The 22481-nt window shown below is 45.4% G+C and overlaps 1 protein-coding gene across 1 annotated transcript; it reads left to right on the top strand.

Moving 5' to 3' along the window:
* Positions 1 to 7391: 7391 nt before the first annotated feature.
* LOC120994034 (52 kDa repressor of the inhibitor of the protein kinase-like) lies at positions 7392 to 10043 on the top strand. The gene is made up of 3 exons (XM_040422496.1): positions 7392 to 7563; positions 8311 to 8459; positions 8964 to 10043. The coding sequence occupies exons 1-3, from the start codon at positions 7392 to 7394 to the stop codon at positions 10041 to 10043; spliced, it is 1401 nt and encodes a 466-aa protein (XP_040278430.1).
* The last annotated feature ends 12438 nt before the right edge of the window (positions 10044 to 22481 follow it).

Below are 22481 nucleotides of genomic sequence, written 5' to 3' on the forward strand. Positions count from 1 at the left end.
CGCAGGCCTCAATCAATATTTGGTGGAAGCAGGTGTATCGCACCCCTCAATCAGTATTTTGTGGAAGCAGGTATATAGAACCCCTTAATCAGTATTTTGTAGAAGCAGGTATATCCCACCCCTCAATCAGTATTTTGTGGAAACAGGTATATAGAACACCTGAATCAATATTTGGTGGAAGCAGGTATATCGCACCCCTCAATAAGTATTTTGTGGAAGCCGGTGTATCACAGGCCTCAATCAATGTTTGGTGGAAGCAAATATATCGCACCCCTCAATCAGTATTTTGTGGAAGCAGGTATATAGAACCCCTTAATCAGTATTTTGTAGAAGCAGGTATATCCCACCCCTCAATCAGTATTTTGTGGAAACCGGTATATAGAACACTTGAATCAATATTTGGTGGAAGCAGGTATATCACACCCCTCAATCAGTATTTTGTGAAACCAGGTATATCAAACCCCTTAATTAGTATTTTGTGGAAGCAGGTATATCGCACCCCTCAATCTGTATTTTGTGGAAGCAGGTATATCAAACTCCTTAATCAGTTTTTGTGGAAGCAGGTATATCGCTCCCCTCAATCAGTATTTTGTGGAAGCAGGTATATAGAACCCCTTAATCAGTATTTTGTAGAAGCAGGTATATAGAACCCCTTAATCAGTATTTTGTGGAAGCAGGTATATCAAACTGCTTAATCAGTATTTTGTGGAAGCAGGTATATAGAACCCCGTAATCAGTATTTTGTCGAAGCAGGTATATCGCACCCCTCAATCAATATTTTGTGGAAGCCAGTGTATCGCAGGCCTCAATCAATGTTTGGTGGAAGCAGGTATATCGCACCCCTCAATCAGTATTTTGTGGAAGCTGGTATATAGAACCCCTTAATCAGTATTTTGTAGAAGCAGGTATATCCCACCCCTCAATCAGTATTTTGTGGAAACAGGTATATAGAACACCTGAATCAATATCTGGTGGAAGCAGGTATATTTCACCCCTCAATCAGTATTTTGTGGAAGCAGGTATATCAAACCCCTCAATCAGTATTTTGTGGAAGCAGGTATATCGCACCCCTCAATCAGTATTTTGTGGAAACAGAAATATAGAAAACCTGAATCAATATTTTGTGGAAGCAGGTATATCGCACCCCTCAATCTGTATTTTGTGGAAGCAGGTATATAAAACCCCTTAATCAGTATTTTGTGGAAGCAGGTATATCGCACACCTCAATCAGTATTTTGTGGAAGCAGGTATATAGAACCCCGTAATCTGTATTTTGCAGAAGCATGTATATTGCACCCCTCAATCAGAATTTTGTGGAAGCCAGTGTATCGCAGGCCTCAATCAATATTTGGTGGAAGCAGGTGTATCGCACCCTTCAATCAGTATTTTGTGGAAGCAGGTATATAGAACCCCTTAATCAGTATTTTGTAGAAGCAGGTATATCCCACCCCTCAATCAGTATTTTGTGGAAACAGGTATATAGAACCCCTTATTCAGTATTTTGTAGAAGCAGGTATATCCCACCCCTCAATCAGTATTTTGTGGAAACAGGTATATAGAACACCTGAATCAATATTTGGTGGAACCAGGTATATCAAACCCTTAATTAGTATTTTGTGGAAGCAGGTATATCGCACCCCTCAATCTGTATTTTGTGGAAGCAGGTATATCAAACTCCTTAATCAGTATTTTGTGGAAGCAGGTATATCGCTCCCCTCAATCAGTATTTTGTGGAAGCAGGTATATAGAACCCCTTAATCAGTATTTTGTAGAAGCAGGTATATGTAACCCCTTAATCAGTATTTTGTGGAAACAGGTATATCAAACTGCTTAATCAGTATTTTGTGGAAGCAGGTATATAGAACCCCGTAATCAGTATTTTGTCGAAGCAGGTATATCGCACCCCTCAATCAATATTTTGTGGAAGACAGTGTATCGCAGGCCTCAATCAATATTTGGTGGAAGCAGGTGTATCGCACCCCTCAATCAGTTTTTTTGGGGGCAACAGGTATATCATACCCATTGCAAATAGTTGTTCCAATAACGCTTGTCCCTCTATATACCTGCGGTATCGCAGCAGAACCGCACACAACTTCTGCACAATACAAATGCACTATAATATACTTCTATGTTAGAAAGTATATTATAAGTATATTACACCCCTCAGTAAGTCACACCTATCGATAGCACACCTATACCAGTCCTTAAAAGGACTTTTGTGGCCCTATTATCTAGCGTTTGGTGTCCCTAACAGTCTGTCCCTGCTCCAGAAAACAACCTCTCCCTACACTGGCAAAACACAGAATGTAAAATGGCTGCCAGATCGGTTTCTGTTATAGGGTGGGGGTGTGTCCATGTGCTGAAACGTCTCAATTGGCTGTCCTGTCCCACCTGATGGATGTGTCATGGGTCAAAGTTCGGCACAATGCAAAAGAATATGGCGCATGCGAACATCGCCATATGATCGCATGTTCGGCGAATCACGAACGAGCAAAGTTCACCGTGAATCGACCGCCTTTTAAGCAAAGTGAACCCAAGATCAGCTGATAATACCCCCATTCATCGGTTTATAGCCAGGGGAAGCAGTAGCTTATTTATGTAAAAACTAATGACCCACAATGTAACCGCGAAGAATTAGAATATAGTGCTATATATTCGTTTTCGCAAATATTCTAGAGTTTTTTTCATCTGAACCCATGATCCCTCCCTGCTTCTTGCTTGTAGGCCAATGAGAAGGCTGCAATGTCTTTGTCTGAGCTTAACAACATCCCTAGCAACCAATATGAAAAGCTGCCTACCCCTTACTATATAAGAACCTCCCCAGCAGCCATTTTCTGCAGTATTTTGCAGATCTGAGAGAGAGAGCAGTGTCATTGCTGTGCTCTGTGCTTTGCTGTGTCATTACATTAGATAGTTAGTTAGTTAGTTAGTTAGTTAGCTCATATATATAATACAGATAGTTAATGGGAGATAGTCAGTGTAGGTTAGATAGTTATAATGTGTAGCTGATAGGTTCTGCTGTCCATACATACATGCTACAGACCAGTGGCGTAGCTAGAAATGACTGGGCCCCACAGCAAATGTTTAAACGGGAACCCCTCCTTCACAACCCCCTCCAATGCAACCCCCACTCTTGTGGCTTGTGGCAGTCACAGGAAATCCAGCCGTGATGGATTTCTTATGACAGCCGCGGCGATACCATGCATTTCTAAGGGATCACCACTACTCAGCGATCGTGGCTGTCATGCGATCAGTGTCGCCATAGCCTAATGCAGGGCCGTTTCTAGGACCGGGCGGGCCGGGCGGCTGCCTGGGGCGCTGTGAGAAGGGGGGCGCCGGCAGGGGCGCCCTCTTGTTGTCGTTCTTCTGTTATTATTATACTGTCACATTTACTCTCGTGCGCCCTGGCGCCCCCCGAGATCTCTCCTGCCGAGTCCTCTCTTACAGTGTCCGTACGTACCTCCTCCTCCAGTACGTGCGGACGGCGCTCACTTCTGACATCATGCGCCTGCTCCTCCCACTAGGCGGCGCAGGCGCGTGACGTACAGTGAGTAAGTGAGTGAGCGCCGGCGCCGCACTGCCTGCCAGCCTGTTACCGCCCTGAACAGTGCTGAAAAGAAGCACTGCTGTGAGAGTGAGTCAGTGACAGTCCAGAGGCGTTCAATGTTATGTGGTTACAACAACACAAATTCTATAATGGGGTATATGGGGACACTGTGGTCTGTGGGTGGGTGGGCATTAATTACAATGGGGGGCGGGGGCCACTGTGGGAGATATCTGATTTATGAAAATGGGGGCCACTGTGGGAGATATCTGATTTATGAAAATGGGGGCCACTGTGGGAGATATCTGATTTATGAAAATGGGGGCCACTGTGGGGGACATTAAGTTTAATAAGGTAGGATCACTATGGACATTAGAATGGAGGCTGCTGTGGGTGTCATTACTGTATAATGTCTGATAGGCCTAGTCCTGAGCTGAGTTATATTACCCTGCCCATGCCCTGTATAATAATGTACCCATCCCTGATACCCCGTCCCCTTAGTTATATTACCCCTCTGGGGTAATATAACTAAGGGGTATCAGGGTACATTATTATACAGGGCAGGGTAATATAACTCAGGACTAGGCCTATCAGACATTATACAGTTATAATGACACCCACAGCAGCCTCCATTCTAAATAATGTCCATAGTGATCCTTATTAAAAATAATGTCCCCCCACAGGCAGGCCCTGCGGGCGGCGGCGCTCACTCACTGTATGTCACGCGCCACGTGACATACAGTGAGTGAGGTGAGCACCGCCGCCCGCACTGCCTGCCTGTTACCGCCCGCCCGGAGCAGTGCTGAGAAAGAAGCCTGCTGTGAATGGAGCCTGAGTCTGTGGGACAGTGGGTCACTGGGTGCGTCACTGTGACCGTCCGTGCAATGTGGTTACACATTTTTTACAATGGGGAGACACTGTGGGTGTCAACGAATCCCGTTATCAAATAATCGGCCGATTCGTTGCTATGCGGGCGGGAGGTCGGGCGCTATGCCTGCGGGTCCTTGAACTTTAGATCACTGCATCTTTATTACCTTACAATGAAGCTTCAGTAAAAGGCAGAGCGGGCGGCGGCGTAACGTCACTTACTCACGTGACGCGCATGCTCGCTTGCTTCATTCATAAAGTAGGTGGAGCAGGCGCGTCACGTGAGTAAGTGATGTTACGCCGCCGCCTGCTCTGCCTGTTACTGGAGCTTCATTGTAAGGTAAAAGCAGAAGAAAAGTAAAGTAAAAGTTACTGCCGGTTAAGGAATACTGCTGTGAGCGGCGGGGCCAGGGCTGTTATGGGAAGGGGGATCTGTGCATGGCACTGTTATTGGGAGGGGGATCTGTGGATGGCACTGTTATGGGGAGATCTGTGGATGACAATGTTATGGGGAGGGGGACCTGTGGATGACACATATAGCATAAGATGCTATATAGTGTCATCCATAGATCCCCCCATAGCATAGTCATCCAGAGGTCCCTCTCCCCATAACATTGTCATCCACAGGTCTCCCTCCCCATAACACTGCCATCCACAGATCTCCCCATAATAGTGCCATTCACAATTTGTTTTAATAATTTTTCAAGTAAGATTATATAAACCCCTTTTTTGTCATTTTTAGTTTTTTTCCCGATTAATCGATGAAATTATCGACAAATAATCGATTATTCAAATAATCGTTAGCTGCAGCCCTAGTGTCATTATAACTGTATGATGTCTGATAGGCCTAGTCCTGAGTTATATTACCCCTGTATTATAATGTACCCTGATACCCCTTAGTTATATTACCCCTTGTTACCTCATGTACAGAGTCTGAAGAGGAAGAACCAAACAAACATACTGCCCAGTGGACGGCATGTTCTTAGACGTTGCCCCCCAGCCGAAGTGGTGTCCCGAGATCCCCAAGGTCCAAGCCAAGTAACTGTAAGTTTTCATGTGGAGTATGTTTATGTTATACACATATAGCCTACACTGTGCCACACAATATACAGTATACCGCTACACTGTGTAGGGGTTATACTGTTTATTGTACAGCATGGCACAGAGGTTATATTGTCCGGCATGGTGTAACCTTCATACATTTATGTACAGTATACAGTAATCCTTGCACTATGCCATACAATATACAGTATAATTCATACACCATGCTATACAATGTACATATAATCCATACACCATGCCAATATACAGCATAGTTCATACACCATGCTGTACAGCATATATTATAATCCTGTACATCCTGTATATACTGTACAGCATGGTGTATCAATAAAATAAATAAATGAATAAAAAGCTATCTCTGCATATCGCAATACTCTCGAATTTTATCTTATTTATATATACTTATTTAGTTTTTTTCAGTATGATTAACTGGTGAAAATTATTAGTGCCCCCTCATTTTTGACTGTGTATCTTCTGTGCCCCCCCCCCCCTATATATTGCTCCTAGAGTTGCCGCTGCTCACTGCTGTAGGGTACCGGCTGGATAGGGAGCTCAGGGAGGAGGCGCCGCAGGCAGGAGGGAGGACGGGCGAGCGCAGCGTGACTCACTACGTCACACGCACGCCGCCGACTTTATGAATGAAGCAGGCGGCGCGGGCACGTTACATAGTAGTCACGCTGAGCCCGTTCTCCAGGCCTGCCTTCAACCTCCTACCTCACATGGGACTTGACTGTTGGCTGTCTGTGTGGCTGCTATAAATGCTAGCCTAAAGTAAAGTAATAAATAAGGAGGTAAGCCTACAGGGCCCAGCTGCCCAGGGCTGGATGAAAGATTTTTTTTTTTATTATGCCTAGCGCCTAGTTAGTGTACTGTGTTACACATTAGGCAAGTCATCAAGATTATACTAAGTGAGTGGGGCCCCATGTAGTAGAATAGTCACTGCTCGGGTCCCTGCGTTGTCATTATAAAAGCAGATGCGACGTATGCTGAGTACTCACTTCTTGGCGAGTTTAGCTATTTTGTTTACTATATTATATTTGATCTATTTTTAATGAAGTACCCTGGTGTCTCAGTACGACTATTGATGCACTGTGGGCCGAAGACTTCCAATGACAGCGTGGCTCCATGACTAAGATCCGATTTCTTTAAGGACTCTGTGATCACGAAAGAACATTTTGTACATGGAAGCGTCTTCTTTTCTTTATAATTTTGCAAGCAACAATAAACAAACATGACTGGATATCCAAATTGGGATTATATTCTTGACAATAACACTGCAGATGAAGACAAACATAAGACGCAACCCTGTAACAGGCATTCACAAAATGCATGTCTATGGGCTTTTTGCATTCATTTTTATTTTTTTTTTAGTTTTTGAAATTCCTGTTTTCTCCACGGCCAAAATGTAATTCAATGATGAGGCAGTTTCTCTTCATTCAGTAACATAAAAATGCAAACATAGGTAAAAAATGCAGAATCAAAAACGCGTCACGAAGTATGCGATTACGCACAGTTTGTGTGAAAAATACCCAAGTGCAGAAGTTGGTACAAGATGGAAAATAAGTAATGTTTTCACTACAATGGAGAAATCTGGAGTTCTTGTTAGGCTTCTGTATGGATCTTCATGGGACACTTACATTGGATGGTTCACAACTTCCCTTATCCTGTAATGTCTGCTTCTGACCATCACTTCACTAAGAAAATTACATTTTTTCAGCAGCTACCCAGGTGGCAATACAGATTTAAATAGACTTCGAAAGGCTTTCCATCTGGACAAGGAAAGCTGGCGAATCTCGGTAGTCCTACCAGGCATACTACATTCTTAGTATGTAAGTAGCAACTACATTAGAACTTTACCTAAGTACCTAATTCTTTTATACAATTTTATTGTGTTTTTCTCTTTGCAAGACCATTCAAAATGCCACCGCCTAAGCCTTCAGGCGCACAATTCCGCAAAAGGAAACAGAAAGAGAAGAGTGAAGATGAGAAAGGTGCTAAATTCATGGCTATGTTCTTGCAGAAGGAAAGTCCAGCAGCTAATCAAAATCAACAGAATCTTTCTACTGAAACTGCACCAAAAGATTCTGAAGGTCAGACCACTTTGTCACTTCAAGAACATGGTACTTCATCTGGACATGTGCAGCAGACATCAAGTAGTGTGCTCTCTACACCTGAACCTGAAATATGTGGCCCAGAATTTCCATCAGAAACTGAGCAATCTGAACCAGAAAACATAGATGCATTGTCCTGTCCTCAACCAGAAAGTAGTGTTGAAGAAAGGGATTCTGTAGAAGCACCTGAACTCCCACAAAGTTCACAAAATAAGACAGCTTTCCCCAAACAAGATATTTCATTATGGCCAAAATCAATGAACAGTCGTATGCGAGACCACATTGTCTTGCAAGGACCACAGCCCTTACCTGCTTCAAATTTTGTGTACCCACAAAACAGGGACAACCGTCATTTTTCATCATTCTATGGTTACGTTGTGCTACCAAACAAGGAGCAGGTACTTAGGCGATGGCTTCAGTACACTGTTTCCGCAGACAGAGTTTACTGCTTTTGCTGTAAATTGTTTGATCCTAATCCAAAATCTAAACTTGGAACTGAAGGCATTAACAACTGGAAACATGTTGGTGATTACATTTCATCTCATGAATTATCTAGTGCACATATAAAAGCACGTCATTTGTGGATTGATGCAGAGAACAGCCTTAAAAAAAATGCAGGCATTGATACAGATTTGCAAGCCCAGATTACACAAGAACGCAATCGCTGGAGAGAAGTGTTGGAAAGAATTATAGCAGTAACTGTATATTTGGCAACTAATAATTTAGCTTTTCGGGGCTCATCAAATAAATTGTATACACCAAATAATGGACTTTTTCTTGGGCTTATCCAGCTTCTTGGCAAGTTTGAACCAGTAATGCGAGATCACTTAAAACGAGTTACCTCAAAAGAAGTCCATGCACATTACTGTGGAAATATAATCCAAAACGAAATAATCAAATTAATGGCCTCTCAGGTGAAAAACTGCATTTTAGAAAAAGCCAAAAAAGCTAAGTACTTTTCTGTGATGTTAGACTGCACACAGGATGCGAGTCATACAGAGCAACTATCGTACACCTTACGGTTTGTTGACATTGATAGTGAACATGTTGCAATAAGGGAGCACTTTATTGGCTATCGCCCTGCTAGTGACACATCTGGTAAAGGTCTTGCTAGCCTCCTTTTAGAGGAAATTTCTAAATGCAGCCTGGATATGAACAATTGCCGAGGACAAGGATACGACAACGGTGCCAACATGGTTGGCATGAACAAAGGAGTACAGTCAAGAATCTTACAACAGTACCCTCGGGCATTTTTCAACCCATGCGGTTGTCATAGTTTAAATTTAGTTACTGGTGATGCTTCAAAGTCATCAGTGAAATCTGTCAATCTGTTTGGTGTTTTGCAGAGACTTTACACACTATTTGCCTCATCTTCTAAACGGTGGTGTATTATTAGTGATCATGTCAAGCATCTCACCCTGAAGAAAGTGTGTGCTACACGTTGGGAATGTCGAGTCGAGAGCTTAAAAGCAGTAAGATATCAATATGTCGAAATTCATGATGCTCTCTTAGACTTAGAAGAAAATCTTGATGATCACACTCTTGCTTCAGAAGCAAGATCTCTTTCTGCAATGATGGAGGACTTCAGCTTCATTGTCACTCTTATCATATGGTATGATCTTCTCTTTCAGGTACACATTGTGAGTAAATCCATGCAGTCCAGAGACATGGAAATAACTCGTTGTAATAATTTGTTACAAAATTGTACTGCATTTGTCAAGAAATTTCGGGATTCTGGATACGAATCTGCAAAGATTGCTGCCATAGAAATAGCCTTGGCCTTGGGCATTGAAGCACAATATATGACAAGAAAAAGACCTAGCAAGAAAAAAAGATTGTTTACCTATGAGAGTCAAGATGAAACTATTACTGATGCAGAAGAGCATTTCAAAATATCAGTTTTTTATCCCTTGATAGACAACATGACTGTTTCATTGGAAAGGCGTTTCTCCCAGCTATCTAAACACAATCAACTGTGGGGCTTTTTGTACAACATTATGAGTTTGCCAGAAAAAGAAACACTACAAAATATGTGCAAGACATTAGAAGACATTTTAACCCAGCCTACAGGGGTAGACCTTGAAGGGAAACAGAGTGACATCGATGGGCAACAATTGTTTGAAGAGCTGAAACAAATTCAGCCAATGATTTCCCAATCTTCAATTACACCTTTGGAAGTTTTGGAACTCATAAATTACACACAGTCACATGATCTTTACAGAAATATATGGATTGCAATGAGGATTTTGCTGACTATTCCCATTACCGTTGCAAGTAGTGAAAGGAGCTTCAGCAAACTTAAATTGATAAAAACATATCTACGTACCACAATGACTGATGAAAGGTTATCATCCCTTGCAATTCTTTCCATTGAAAGTGAACTAGCTGAAAAGCTAGACTATTCAGCAGCTATAGATGCTTTTGCAGCTGCAAAGTCTAGAAAGGTGGATTTTTCATAAAACTTTTTCCATCTGGTTGGTCTGGTTGGTTAATGCCATTCTCCTGTATCACAAAGCACTTTATCAGGCAAGAGGTGTGCATCATTGCTTTCTCAAAATTCAGTCGGTTTTGAAGCATTCCCTGCATTCTTCCATATGAGCCTTGCCATCTATGCTTTGAAACTGGTTTTATATGTTACTTGGTTTTTGTACATTTACTTGCGTGTATTATTTGAGACCTGCTGTGATTGGGTTTTAGTTAGTTATTCAATGCTAACATGACAGTTTTTTGGTTTTGCACATTATTGATGATTGTATTTCATGACTACTGTTCTAAGGGCATTGCCTTCCTTTATACTGCAGTTCTTCTCTATCACTCTGCCTAGGACTTTTAGCAGTAATTTATGATTTTCTTTTGCTCTAAATAAATCTTGTGTGCTCTAAAAAAATAAATATATGGTGAGACGGTTGCAAGTACTCTTCTGATATGATTTCATTGAGCAGTTTTGATGGGGTGGGGGGGGGGGGAGTTTTTTTGACACTCGCCCTGAGAGAAATTTTACCTAGAAACTGCACTGGCCTAATGCAACGGGTGTCGCCCCTCCAGGGCCCTCTATCGCGACCCAGGTGTAACAGGAAATGCCAAGTGGTGTAACAGTGCGGCCTAAATGTCTCTTTATATTTCACGGTGCCCCTACCTGGTTACTGCTGGCCCCCATGCTTTGGCTCCGAAGCAACAAAAAAAGGGAATAATTGAGGGATTTGAAAAAGATAGATTGAGTCCAAACCTTGTATGTAGTTGAACAGCAGCTTTACTTGAATAAATGATCATCAAAATGATCCCAGCAGGCTTTGGCATAAACTGGAAGGCTTCTTCAATAACTTGCTTTCTCTCTCTCTGCTGTACTGACAGGCTTGGTTAAATACTTTGCTTTCTTTCTTTAAGCTGCACTAAATTCTGCTTAAGTCTGGTTACTGTACATTAGGACTGTTCTGGTGTCCTTGGATGGGGTGCCGTCGACTGTTATTCCCCTCCTGACACTCAGTAAAACTTACTGTATTTTCCAGCGTATAAGACTTTCTAACACTAGAAATTCTTTTCAAAAGTCGGGGGTCATCTTATACACCAGGCATACTCAGATCCGATGGTATATTCTAACCCCAGGCGTTCCCATGGTGACGGGGACGCTTGTCTGGGGGTTAGAATATACAGGGCCCTGCCGCTCACAGGAGTATACATTTATAAACTGTAATCTGTAACATTAACTTTAAATCAGCGCTCATCTCTTTACTACCTTATTCTCAGCTCGGGTAACAGGCAGTGCGGGCGGCGCTCACTCACTGATGTCACGCGCCTGCTCCCCCCATCCACAGATCCCCCATGGCAATAGACCCACCATCTTTTCCCAGCCCCTAGTAGTACCTATGTGGGAAACTGGGAATGTGAAAAGAAAAAGATAGGTTACCATGGCAGCCAGGACTCTACTGAAGCCCTGGCTGCCTTGGTCAGTTCTCTGGACTGGAGAAGATCGTCTTGGAGACAGGGAGGGCTGGGCAGGCAGGGGTAGTCTTAAAAGGCGAGTATAGCCCAAACCCTATATTTTAAATGGAAAAGTTGGGGGTCGTCTTATGCGCCCAGTCATCTTATACGCCAGAAAATACCGTATCTTCAGCCAAAGTACTCTTCCTCTTGCTGATTTCTCTTGTGGTGGCCGAAGAAGAATTTCCTCTGGCCCTATTGGCTTCCAGACATCTTTCTTCATAGCCAGCAGAGCTTAGGGTGCTCACACTCCTCCTGTCTAGAACTAAGGGCTCATTCACACAACCGTATATTTTTTCAGTTTCCGTTCTACTTTATTTGCGGACCGTATACGGAACCATTCATTTCAATGGGTCCGCAAAAAAAACGTAATGTACTCCGTGAGCATTCCATTTCCGTATGCCCATATTTCCGTTCCGCAAAAAAATAGAACATGTCTTATTATTGTCCGCATTACGGACAAGGATAGTACTGTTCTATGAAGGGCCAGCATGTCCGTTCCAAAAAATACGGAATGCACACATCAGTATTTTTCGCGGATCCGTTTTTGCGGACAGCAAAATACTTACGGTCGTGTGAACAAGCCCTAACTCTAACTTCTGACCCACCCTTTTGGCAGGAAGCAGGACTGGCCCACTTCAGTCCAAAGGCAGAGAATGGAATGGTAAGTTCCATTCCATCTAAGGATAGCTCTGCCATTCGCACTGCCACCTGCTGGTGAACCAGGCAAATTACATGTAATGAACAGGTGCATAAAGATATCATTGCACCATGTAGAGGAGCTGGACAGAAATACACAGATAACATTTGGGTTACACCATTAGCGATAGTAGCAGGGTGTAGGAATGGTAACACCACCGTTCCGTTTTTTTGCGGTCCGCAAATTGCGTATCCGCAAAAAAAGGAAGCTGCCCGTGTGCCTTCCGCAATTTGCAGAACGGAACGGGCGGCCCATTGTAGAAATGCAAAACGGACAAGAATAGGACATGTTATTATTTTTTTTGCGGGGCTACGGAACAGAGCAACGGATGCGGACAGCACACGGAGTGCTGTCTGCATCTTTTGCGGCCCCATTGAAGTGAATGGGTCCGCATCCGAGCCGCAAAAACTGCGGCTCGGATGCGGACAAAAACAACGGTCGTGTGCATGAGGCCTAACACATACCTCTCCTCTCTCAGCTGCCTTGCCCACGTGCCCTGAACCTGCAGGATGCCCTCTCTCTGCAATGAGGCAGGGCACATACCTTCACAAGGCTGCCATGCCTTCCTCTCCTTCTGGTCCTTCTGTTTGGTCTATGCAGCACCATATTAATCGGGCTGGTGGGCCCTTCCTTTCATGAATTAAGGAGGCCAGGTACCAATGTTACCACATGTTAAGGGGGCCTGGCAACAAAATTATTTAGTACTGCTCCCAAGGCCAGATACAGCTGCTTTCCCTGCTTTCCTGATACTTTGAGAAACATGTTTAAAAAATCAGTACGGAATATCCAGTACTTTTTTTTTTTTCAGGGCTTGAGGATTTTAAAGATCTGTGCCAAAAACTGCACCGAAAAATGCACAAAAACTGAATGGACTGACATGGATTTTTTTTTCTGCTTTCCATTTATTTCAATGGGAGATTTAATGCCGATTCTGCCCCAAGATAGGGTGCTCTGCTTCTTTTTCCACACTTCTTTTTTATATGTGTAAAAAAAAAGCAAGTGCTGCATCCCATTGAAGTGAATGGAAGGTTGTTTTGAGATGTTTTCTGGAGCGGACTTTGCGGCAGAAATGCTCCAAAATCAGCGCCAAAAAACTCAATGTGAACTGGCCCATAGGCTGTATTTACATCAGCTTTTTACCCCAGGTTAAGCATATACACATTACTTATACATTACACAGCGTCATCATAGGCTTCCATTGTAAAAAAAAAAAAGGAAATACAGATCTGTTTAACATATATATGTTTATACTGGACTATGCAGGATGGAGAAGGGTGGTATACTGGGCATTTGCATCCTTTTCTCCACACGTACATTGTATGTTACATGTGGGACAAAAATATGATGTGAACTTGCAGCGCATTGTACAGTTGTGGAAAAAACCGTACTCGCCTGCTCCCCGCTGGTCCGCTCTCTGATCGTCCAGTCCCCATTCTGTAAACGTTTGGGTGGATGGGGGTCAGATGACCGGCCTCATAACGGTGTGTCCCCAAGCAGCACATAGGCGCCCAGGGTACTGGGGCATCAGATGGGTAGGGGGCCTAGAGGGCTGGGGGGATCAGATGAGGAGGGGCTCCAGGGGCTGGGGCATCAGATGGGTAGGGGGCCTAGAGGACAGAGCATCAGATGAGTAGGGGGCCTAGAGGGCTGGGGGCATCAGATGAGTAGGGGCTCCAGGGGACTGGAGCATCAGATGGGTAGGGGGCCTAGAGGACAGGGCATCAGATGAGTAGGCGCCCAGGGGACTGGGGCATCAGATGAGTAGGGGGCCTAGAGGGATGGGGGCCTCAGATGGGTAGGGGGCCTAGAGGACAGGGCATCAGATGACTAGAGGGCTGGGGGCATCAGATGAGTAGGGGCTCCAGGGGACTAGGGCATCAGATGGGGTAGGGGGCCTAGAGGACAGGGCATCAGATGGGTAGGGGGCCTAGAGGACAGGGCATCAGATGAGTAGGGGGCCTAGAGGACAGGACATCAGATGAGTAGGCGCCCAGGGGACTGGGGCATCAGATGAGTAGGGGGCCTAGAGGGATGGGGGCCTAGAGGACAGGGCATCAGATGGGTAGGGGGCCTAGAGGACAGGGCATCAGATGGGTAGGGGGCCTAGAGGGATGGGGGCATCAGGAGCCCACAGGACTTGGGGAGGGGGGCAAAGGACAGCAGATGAATGCAGCTGGGGGGCAAAGAACATGAGATGCAGGACAGCTAGTGCTGGCAGGGATAAGCCTGGAATGTATGGGCTCCTGAGAGTGACAGGCACAGGCTCTTCCTTCTGCAGCACTTCCTGTCACTATTCAGTCTCCCCTCTCCCTCCTGTTATTGCCGACTACAGAGCAGTTTCTGTAGCAGAAGCTGGGCTGTACCAATAGTTAGGAGAGGGAGGGGAGACAGGATCTCCCTGTTGCACACTGTACTGAGCCCTGATGGGCGGGGCTTATCTCCCTGCTCTGCTCTGAGGACATTCTAGAGCAGTGAGGTGAGTGTGGGGGGGGGGCGTGGCCAGTCCGAGACTGTTTACTACTGCTCCTGGCCCCTCGTCAGCTCAGGCCCCTCGTCAGCTGCTTCCCTGGTAGCTACGCCACTGCTACAGACATAGTGCTGTGATGTCACAAGTTCACAATACTTACTGCACCAATCAGTAATATGTAGTCAGACCTGTTAAAATGTGAAGTTGCACGTACTGCGCCAAAATATGCGCATCATTAATTTCTGATTTGCGCAATCGCGAATATATTGGAGCACTCTATGTGCATATAAAGGCATTTGTAATGTTCTGCCGTGCCGACCATCTTCTCCAGTCTCAGGAAAGTTCCAGCAGCTTGAAAAATTTATCAAAAGTGACCCACGCCTGTATTGCTCGCGCATTACGTGCATATTACATTGCCGATTTTCGCAATCAAGAAAATGATCGCGAATTCTCAAATTCGCGAATTTAAGACGAATATTCGTCCAAATATTCGCGAAATATCGCGAATTCAAATCTTGCCCCTCCCGCTCATCAGTAACCGTGGACAGCACCGTACATGGATTGGCCGGTCTACGGTGCCAGGGCTGGTGTTGTCAGCAGCCCTCCGCTCTGACTAATAGGCGGACCCCCCTCTTTGCGGCTTGCTTGCTGTAAAAGGCATAAGCGGAGGTGACAAGTCCCATCTAATACGGCTCATACCAGTTTTTTATGATTATGAGGCTCAGCGTGAGAAGGCAATGATACTAAAATTAACACTAATTACAACAATGGAAATGACAACTGGTATGTAACGACCGGCAATTAATCTAAGCGTTCTTTTATTGTGTAATGTGTAGGAAACAAATAGCAGCTTGAAGTGAAGTCAGCGTAAGGTTGGGTTCCCACGTCGTCACTTGTGGTGTGTCTGCCGCCCACATTTTCCCAAAGCTCGGAACAATTTGAGCAAATTGCAGAGACCTGATATCAGAATGGTTACAAAATAACTAATATTTAGAAGAATTGTAAGGACAAGCTTTATATGTCTCACTGCAACCACAGATAGGGAGATACTTAAAGGGGCTGTCTCTCACTTCAGCGAGTGGCATTTATCACGTAGAGAAAGTTACTACAAGGCACTTACTAATGTATTGTGATTCTCCATATTGCCTCCTTTGCTGACATTATACGCCGCTTGTATCTAGGGGTTACGACCACCCTGTAATCCAGCGGTGGTGGTCGTGCTTGCACACTATAGGAAAAAGCACCGGCCTCTCTGGTGGCCGGGATCGTTGGAACTCACATAGGCATGAGCAGAAGCTCCCATCCTGGCCGCCTCATATCTGCGCTGCAGCAGTGGCCATAATACCTGGAAACGAGCAGTGTGTAATGTGATGGAAAAATGAATCCAGACAGCAAAGGAGGCAATATGGACAATCACAATACATTAGTAAGTGCCTTGTATTAACTTTCTCTACGTGATAAATGCCATTTACTGAAGTGACACAACCCCTTTAAAGGAGCACTCCGGACAATTCTGATACACTGTGCTGTCATGCCTTGTGCAGGGCCTGAAATGGCACTATGGGTGGAGGGGAGTCGGTGAAGAAAGGATTTAAAGAACGCCAAACAGAGAATCCTAGCAATACATTAAAGGGGTTTTGCCCATGTCGCACATTGATGGCACAGAGAAGAGGCACAGTATAGGGACACTTAGTAGGAGGCACAGTGTGGGTACAGAGAAGAGGTACAGTATTGATGCACAGAGCATGCAGCACAGTATGAGGGCACAAAGCATGAGGCACAGTATGGGGCACGGAGAAGAGGCACAGTGAGGGGGCCCAAAGTATGACAAGACAGTATGGGGCACAGAGCAGAAGGTGCAGTATGGGGACACAGAGCACGAGACACAGTATGAGGGCCCAGAGAAGAGGCACAGTGAGGGGGCCCAAAGTATGACACACAGTATGGGGCACAGAGCAGCAGGAAGTGTGGAGAACACAGAGCAGGAGGCACAGTAGGGGGCACAAAGCATAAATCACAGTATGAGCAAGAGACACTATGGGGGGCACAGAGCATAAATCACAGTATGGGTTACATAGCAAGAGGCACTATGGGGGTACATACAGTGAGGAACAGAAGTATTTGAACACCCTGCGATTTTGCATGTTCTCCCACTTAGAAGTCATGGAGGGGTCTGACATTCACATTGTAGGTGCATTCCCACTCTGAAAGACAGAAATCACATTGTATGATTTCTAAAGAATGTATTTGTCTCGCACTGCTGAACATAAGTATTTGAACACCTGAGAAACAGCAAGAATTCTGGCTTTTAAAGACCTGTTACTGCGCCTTTAAAAAGTCCACCTCTACTCCACTCAATAATCTAACTTAGTAGCACCTGTCTGAGCTCTTTAAAGACCCCTCTCCACCCCACAGTCAGTCAGATATAGTGATGTCGCGAACATAAAATTTTCAGTTCGCGAACAGCGAACGAGAACTTCCGCAAATGTTCGCGAACTGGCGAACCGGGCGAACCGCCATAGACTTCAATAGACAGGCGAATTTTAAAACCCACAGGGACTCTTTCTGGCCACAATAGTGATGAGAAAGTTGTTTCAAGGGGTCTAACACCTGGACTGTGGCATGCCGGAGGGGGATCTATGGCAAAACTCCCATGGAAAATTACGTAGTGGACGCAGAGTCGGGTTTTAATCCATAAAGGGCATAAATCAACTAACATTCCTAAATTGTTTGGAATAACGTGCTTTAAAACATCCAGTGTGTGTATACGATCAGGTATGATGTTGTATCGATCAGGTAGTGTAAGGGTTACGCCCGCATCACAGACATTGACAGACCAAACTCCCCTTTTAATGCACCGCAAACAGTTCATTTGCACAACCGCAAACTCCCCATTTGCACAAGGTTGGATACCAAGCTAGCCACGTCCCGGTGATGTCATTGAAGGTTTCTTCCTCCACCCAGCCACGTACAACACCAAGGGTCCCCGAAAGGTCAATTGAATTGATTTTTCGAACGGGGAGATGGTTAAAAAAACGCTGGCTCCCTCCCCTTTGTTTTTATCCACGGTGACTGCGTCTGCGCCGTGCAATTTACTGTCACACCCGATATGAGTGGTATTTTCTGTAGTACTATTCTCATCAGTTTAATCCCTCTAACGTCCCCAATCTGGGTGCCATTTATTGAATAGATTTTTCGAACGGGGAGATGGTATCAGTGGTTGGCACTGGCAGTGGGCACACTACAGTCAGTAGAAGCGGGCCTGACACACACTGGCAGCAGGCAAGCAACTGAAATTACACTAAAGTGTAAAAATTAAATGCCTTATTTATCGGCAAGCTACTGTGCCACCCGGTATGAGTGGTTGGCACTGGCAGTGGGCACACTACAGTCAGTGGAAGAGGGCCTGACACACACTGGCAGCAGGCAAGCAACTGAATTTAGACTACTGTCTAAAAATTAAATGCCTTATTTATCGGCAAGCTACTGTGCCACCCGGTATCAGTGGTTGGCACTGGCAGTGGGCACACTACAGTCAGTGGAAGCGGGCCTGACACACACTGGCAGCAGGCAAGCAACTGAATTTAGACTACTGTCTAAAAATTAAATGCCTTATTTATCGGCAAGCTACTGTGCCACCCGGTATCAGTGGTTGGCACTGGCAGTGGGCACACTACAGTCAGTTGAAGTCGGCCTGACACACACTAGCAGCAGGCAAGCAGCTGAAATTACACTAAAGTGTAAAAATTAAATGCCTTTTTTATGCAAAGTCCTGTGCCAGCCGGTATGAGTGGTGGGCACTGGCAGTGGGCACACTACAGTCAGTGGAAGTCAGCCTGACACACACTGGCAGGCAACTAACCTTAGATTAAAGTGTAAAAATTAAGTGCCTATTTTTTAAGCAAAGTCCTGTGCCACTCGGTATGACAGGGGTGGGCACTGGCAGTGGGCACACTACAGTCAGTTGAAGTCGGCCTGACACACACTAGCAGCAGGCAAGCAGCTGAAATTACATTAAAGTGTAAAAATTAAATGCCTTTTTTAAGCAAAGTCCTGTGCCAGCCGGTATGAGTGGTGGGCACTGGCAGTGGGCACACTACAGTCAGTGGAAGTCAGCCTGACACACACTGGCAGGCAACTAACCTTAGATTAAAGTGTAAAAATTAAGTGCCTATTTTTTAAGCAAAGTCCTGTGCCACTCGGGATGACAGGGGTGGGCACTGGCAGTGGGCACACTACAGTCAGTTGAAGTCGGCCTGACACACACTGGCAGGCAACTAACCTTAGATTAAAGTGTAAAAATGAAGTGCCTTTTTTTTAAGCAAAGTCCTGTGCCACACGGGATGACAGGGGTGGGCACTGGCAGTGGGCACACTACAGTCAGTTGAAGTCGGCCTGACACACACTAGCAGCAGGCAAGCAGCTGAAATTACACTAAAGTGTAAAAATTAAATGCCTTTTTTATGCAAAGTCCTGTGCCAGCCGGTATGAGTGGTGGGCACTGGCAGTGGGCACACTACAGTCAGTGGAAGTCAGCCTGACACACACTGGCAGGCAACTAACCTTAGATTAAAGTGTAAAAATTAAGTGCCTATTTTTTAAGCAAAGTCCTGTGCCACTCGGGATGACAGGGGTGGGCACTGGCAGTGGGCACACTACAGTCAGTTGAAGTCAGCCTGACACACACTGGCAGGCAACTAACCTTAGATTAAAGTGTAAAAATGAAGTGCCTTTTTTTTAAGCAAAGTCCTGTGCCACACGGGATGACAGGGGTGGGCACTGGCAGTGGGCACACTACAGTCAGTTGAAGTCGGCCTGACACACACTAGCAGCAGGCAAGCAGCTGAAATTACACTAAAGTGTAAAAATTAAATGCCTTTTTTATGCAAAGTCCTGTGCCAGCCGGTATGAGTGGTGGGCACTGGCAGTGGGCACACTACAGTCAGTGGAAGTCAGCCTGACACACACTGGCAGGCAACTAACCTTAGATTAAAGTGTAAAAATTAAGTGCCTTTTTTTTAAGCAAAGTCCTGTGCCACACGGGATGACAGGGGTGGGCACTGGCAGTGGGCACACTACAGTCAGTTGAAGTCGGCCTGACACACACTAGCAGCAGGCAAGCAGCTGAAATTACATTAAAGTGTAAAAATTAAATGCCTTTTTTAAGCAAAGTCCTGTGCCAGCCGGTATGAGTGGTGGGCACTGGCAGTGGGCACACTACAGTCAGTGGAAGTCAGCCTGACACACACTGGCAGGCAACTAACCTTAGATTAAAGTGTAAAAATTAAGTGCCTATTTTTTAAGCAAAGTCCTGTGCCACTCGGTATGACAGGGGTGGGCACTGGCAGTGGGCACACTACAGTCAGTGGAAGTCAGCCTGACACACACTGGCAGGCAACTAACCTTAGATTAAAGTGTAAAAATTAAGTGCCTATTTTTTAAGCAAAGTCCTGTGCCACTCGGTATGACAGGGGTGGGCACTGGCAGTGGGCACACTACAGTCAGTTGAAGTCGGCCTGACACACACTAGCAGCAGGCAAGCAGCTGAAATTACATTAAAGTGTAAAAATTAAATGCCTTTTTTAAGCAAAGTCCTGTGCCAGCCGGTATGAGTGGTGGGCACTGGCAGTGGGCACACTACAGTCAGTGGAAGTCAGCCTGACACACACTGGCAGGCAACTAACCTTAGATTAAAGTGTAAAAATTAAGTGCCTATTTTTTAAGCAAAGTCCTGTGCCACTCGGGATGACAGGGGTGGGCACTGGCAGTGGGCACACTACAGTCAGTTGAAGTCGGCCTGACACACACTGGCAGGCAACTAACCTTAGATTAAAGTGTAAAAATGAAGTGCCTTTTTTTTAAGCAAAGTCCTGTGCCACACGGGATGACAGGGGTGGGCACTGGCAGTGGGCACACTACAGTCAGTTGAAGTCGGCCTGACACACACTAGCAGCAGGCAAGCAGCTGAAATTACACTAAAGTGTAAAAATTAAATGCCTTTTTTATGCAAAGTCCTGTGCCAGCCGGTATGAGTGGTGGGCACTGGCAGTGGGCACACTACAGTCAGTGGAAGTCAGCCTGACACACACTGGCAGGCAACTAACCTTAGATTAAAGTGTAAAAATTAAGTGCCTATTTTTTAAGCAAAGTCCTGTGCCACTCGGGATGACAGGGGTGGGCACTGGCAGTGGGCACACTACAGTCAGTTGAAGTCGGCCTGACACACACTGGCAGGCAACTAACCTTAGATTAAAGTGTAAAAATGAAGTGCCTTTTTTTTAAGCAAAGTCCTGTGCCACACGGGATGACAGGGGTGGGCACTGGCAGTGGGCACACTACAGTCAGTTGAAGTCGGCCTGACACACACTAGCAGCAGGCAAGCAGCTGAAATTACACTAAAGTGTAAAAATTAAATGCCTTTTTTATGCAAAGTCCTGTGCCAGCCGGTATGAGTGGTGGGCACTGGCAGTGGGCACACTACAGTCAGTGGAAGTCAGCCTGACACACACTGGCAGGCAACTAACCTTAGATTAAAGTGTAAAAATTAAGTGCCTTTTTTTTAAGCAAAGTCCTGTGCCACACGGGATGACAGGGGTGGGCACTGGCAGTGGGCACACTACAGTCAGTTGAAGTCGGCCTGACACACACTAGCAGCAGGCAAGCAGCTGAAATTACACTAAAGTGTAAAAATTAAATGCCTTTTTTATGCAAAGTCCTGTGCCAGCCGGTATGAGTGGTGGGCACTGGCAGTGGGCACACTACAGTCAGTGGAAGTCAGCCTGACACACACTGGCAGGCAACTAACCTTAGATTAAAGTGTAAAAATTAAGTGCCTTTTTTTAAGCAAAGTCCTGTGCCACACGGAATGACAGGGGTGAGCACTGGCAGTGGGCACACTACAGTCTGTGGGCCTGCAGCTCCTCACACACAGGCAGGCCAGGCAACTGCAATATGTATATAAAGGAAAAAAAAAAAGCAGACTAATGTTGCAGCCCTAAAAAGGGCTTTTTGGGGTGCTGTCAGGACGCTGTCCTTACAGCAGAGATCAGATGAGTCTTTCAGGACTGGAGTGGACACTGAATTCACTAGCCTAGCTATCGATTTCCCAATTAAATCAGCAGCAGTTACAGTCTCCCTCCTCTCACTAAGACTGCAGCTTCAGAATGAATCTAAAATGGATGCTGTGCAGGAGGTGGGAGGGTCTGGGAGGGAGGGTATGCTGCTGATTGGCTGGAATGTGTCTGCTGACTGTGAGGTACAGGGTCAAAGTTTGCTCAATGATGATGTATAGGGGGCGGACCGAACATCGCATGTGTTCGCCCGGCAGAGGCGAACGCGAACAAGCTATGTTCGCCGGGAACTGTTCGCCGTCGGATAGTTCGGGCCATCTCTAGTCAGATACCAACTACTACCATGGGCAAGACCAAAGAGCTGTCAAAAGACACCAGAGACAAAATTGTGGATCTCCACAAGGCTGGAAAGGGCTACGGGGCAATTCCCAAGCAGATTGGTGAAAATAGATCAACTGTTGGAGCAATTGTTAGAAAATGGAAGAGGCTAAAGACGACTGTCAGTCTCCCTCGGACTGGGGCTCCATGCAAGATCTCACCTCGTGGGGTATCACTGATGATAAGAAAGGTGAGGAATCAGCCCAGAACTACAAGGGAGGAGCTGGTCAATGACATGAAGAGAGTTGGGACCACAGTTTCAAAGGTCACTGTCGGTAGAACATTATGCCGTCATGGTTTCAAA

Source organism: Bufo bufo, chromosome 3 (assembly GCF_905171765.1).
Source record: "Bufo bufo chromosome 3, aBufBuf1.1, whole genome shotgun sequence".
In the NCBI taxonomy this organism is placed as follows: domain Eukaryota; kingdom Metazoa; phylum Chordata; class Amphibia; order Anura; family Bufonidae; genus Bufo; species Bufo bufo.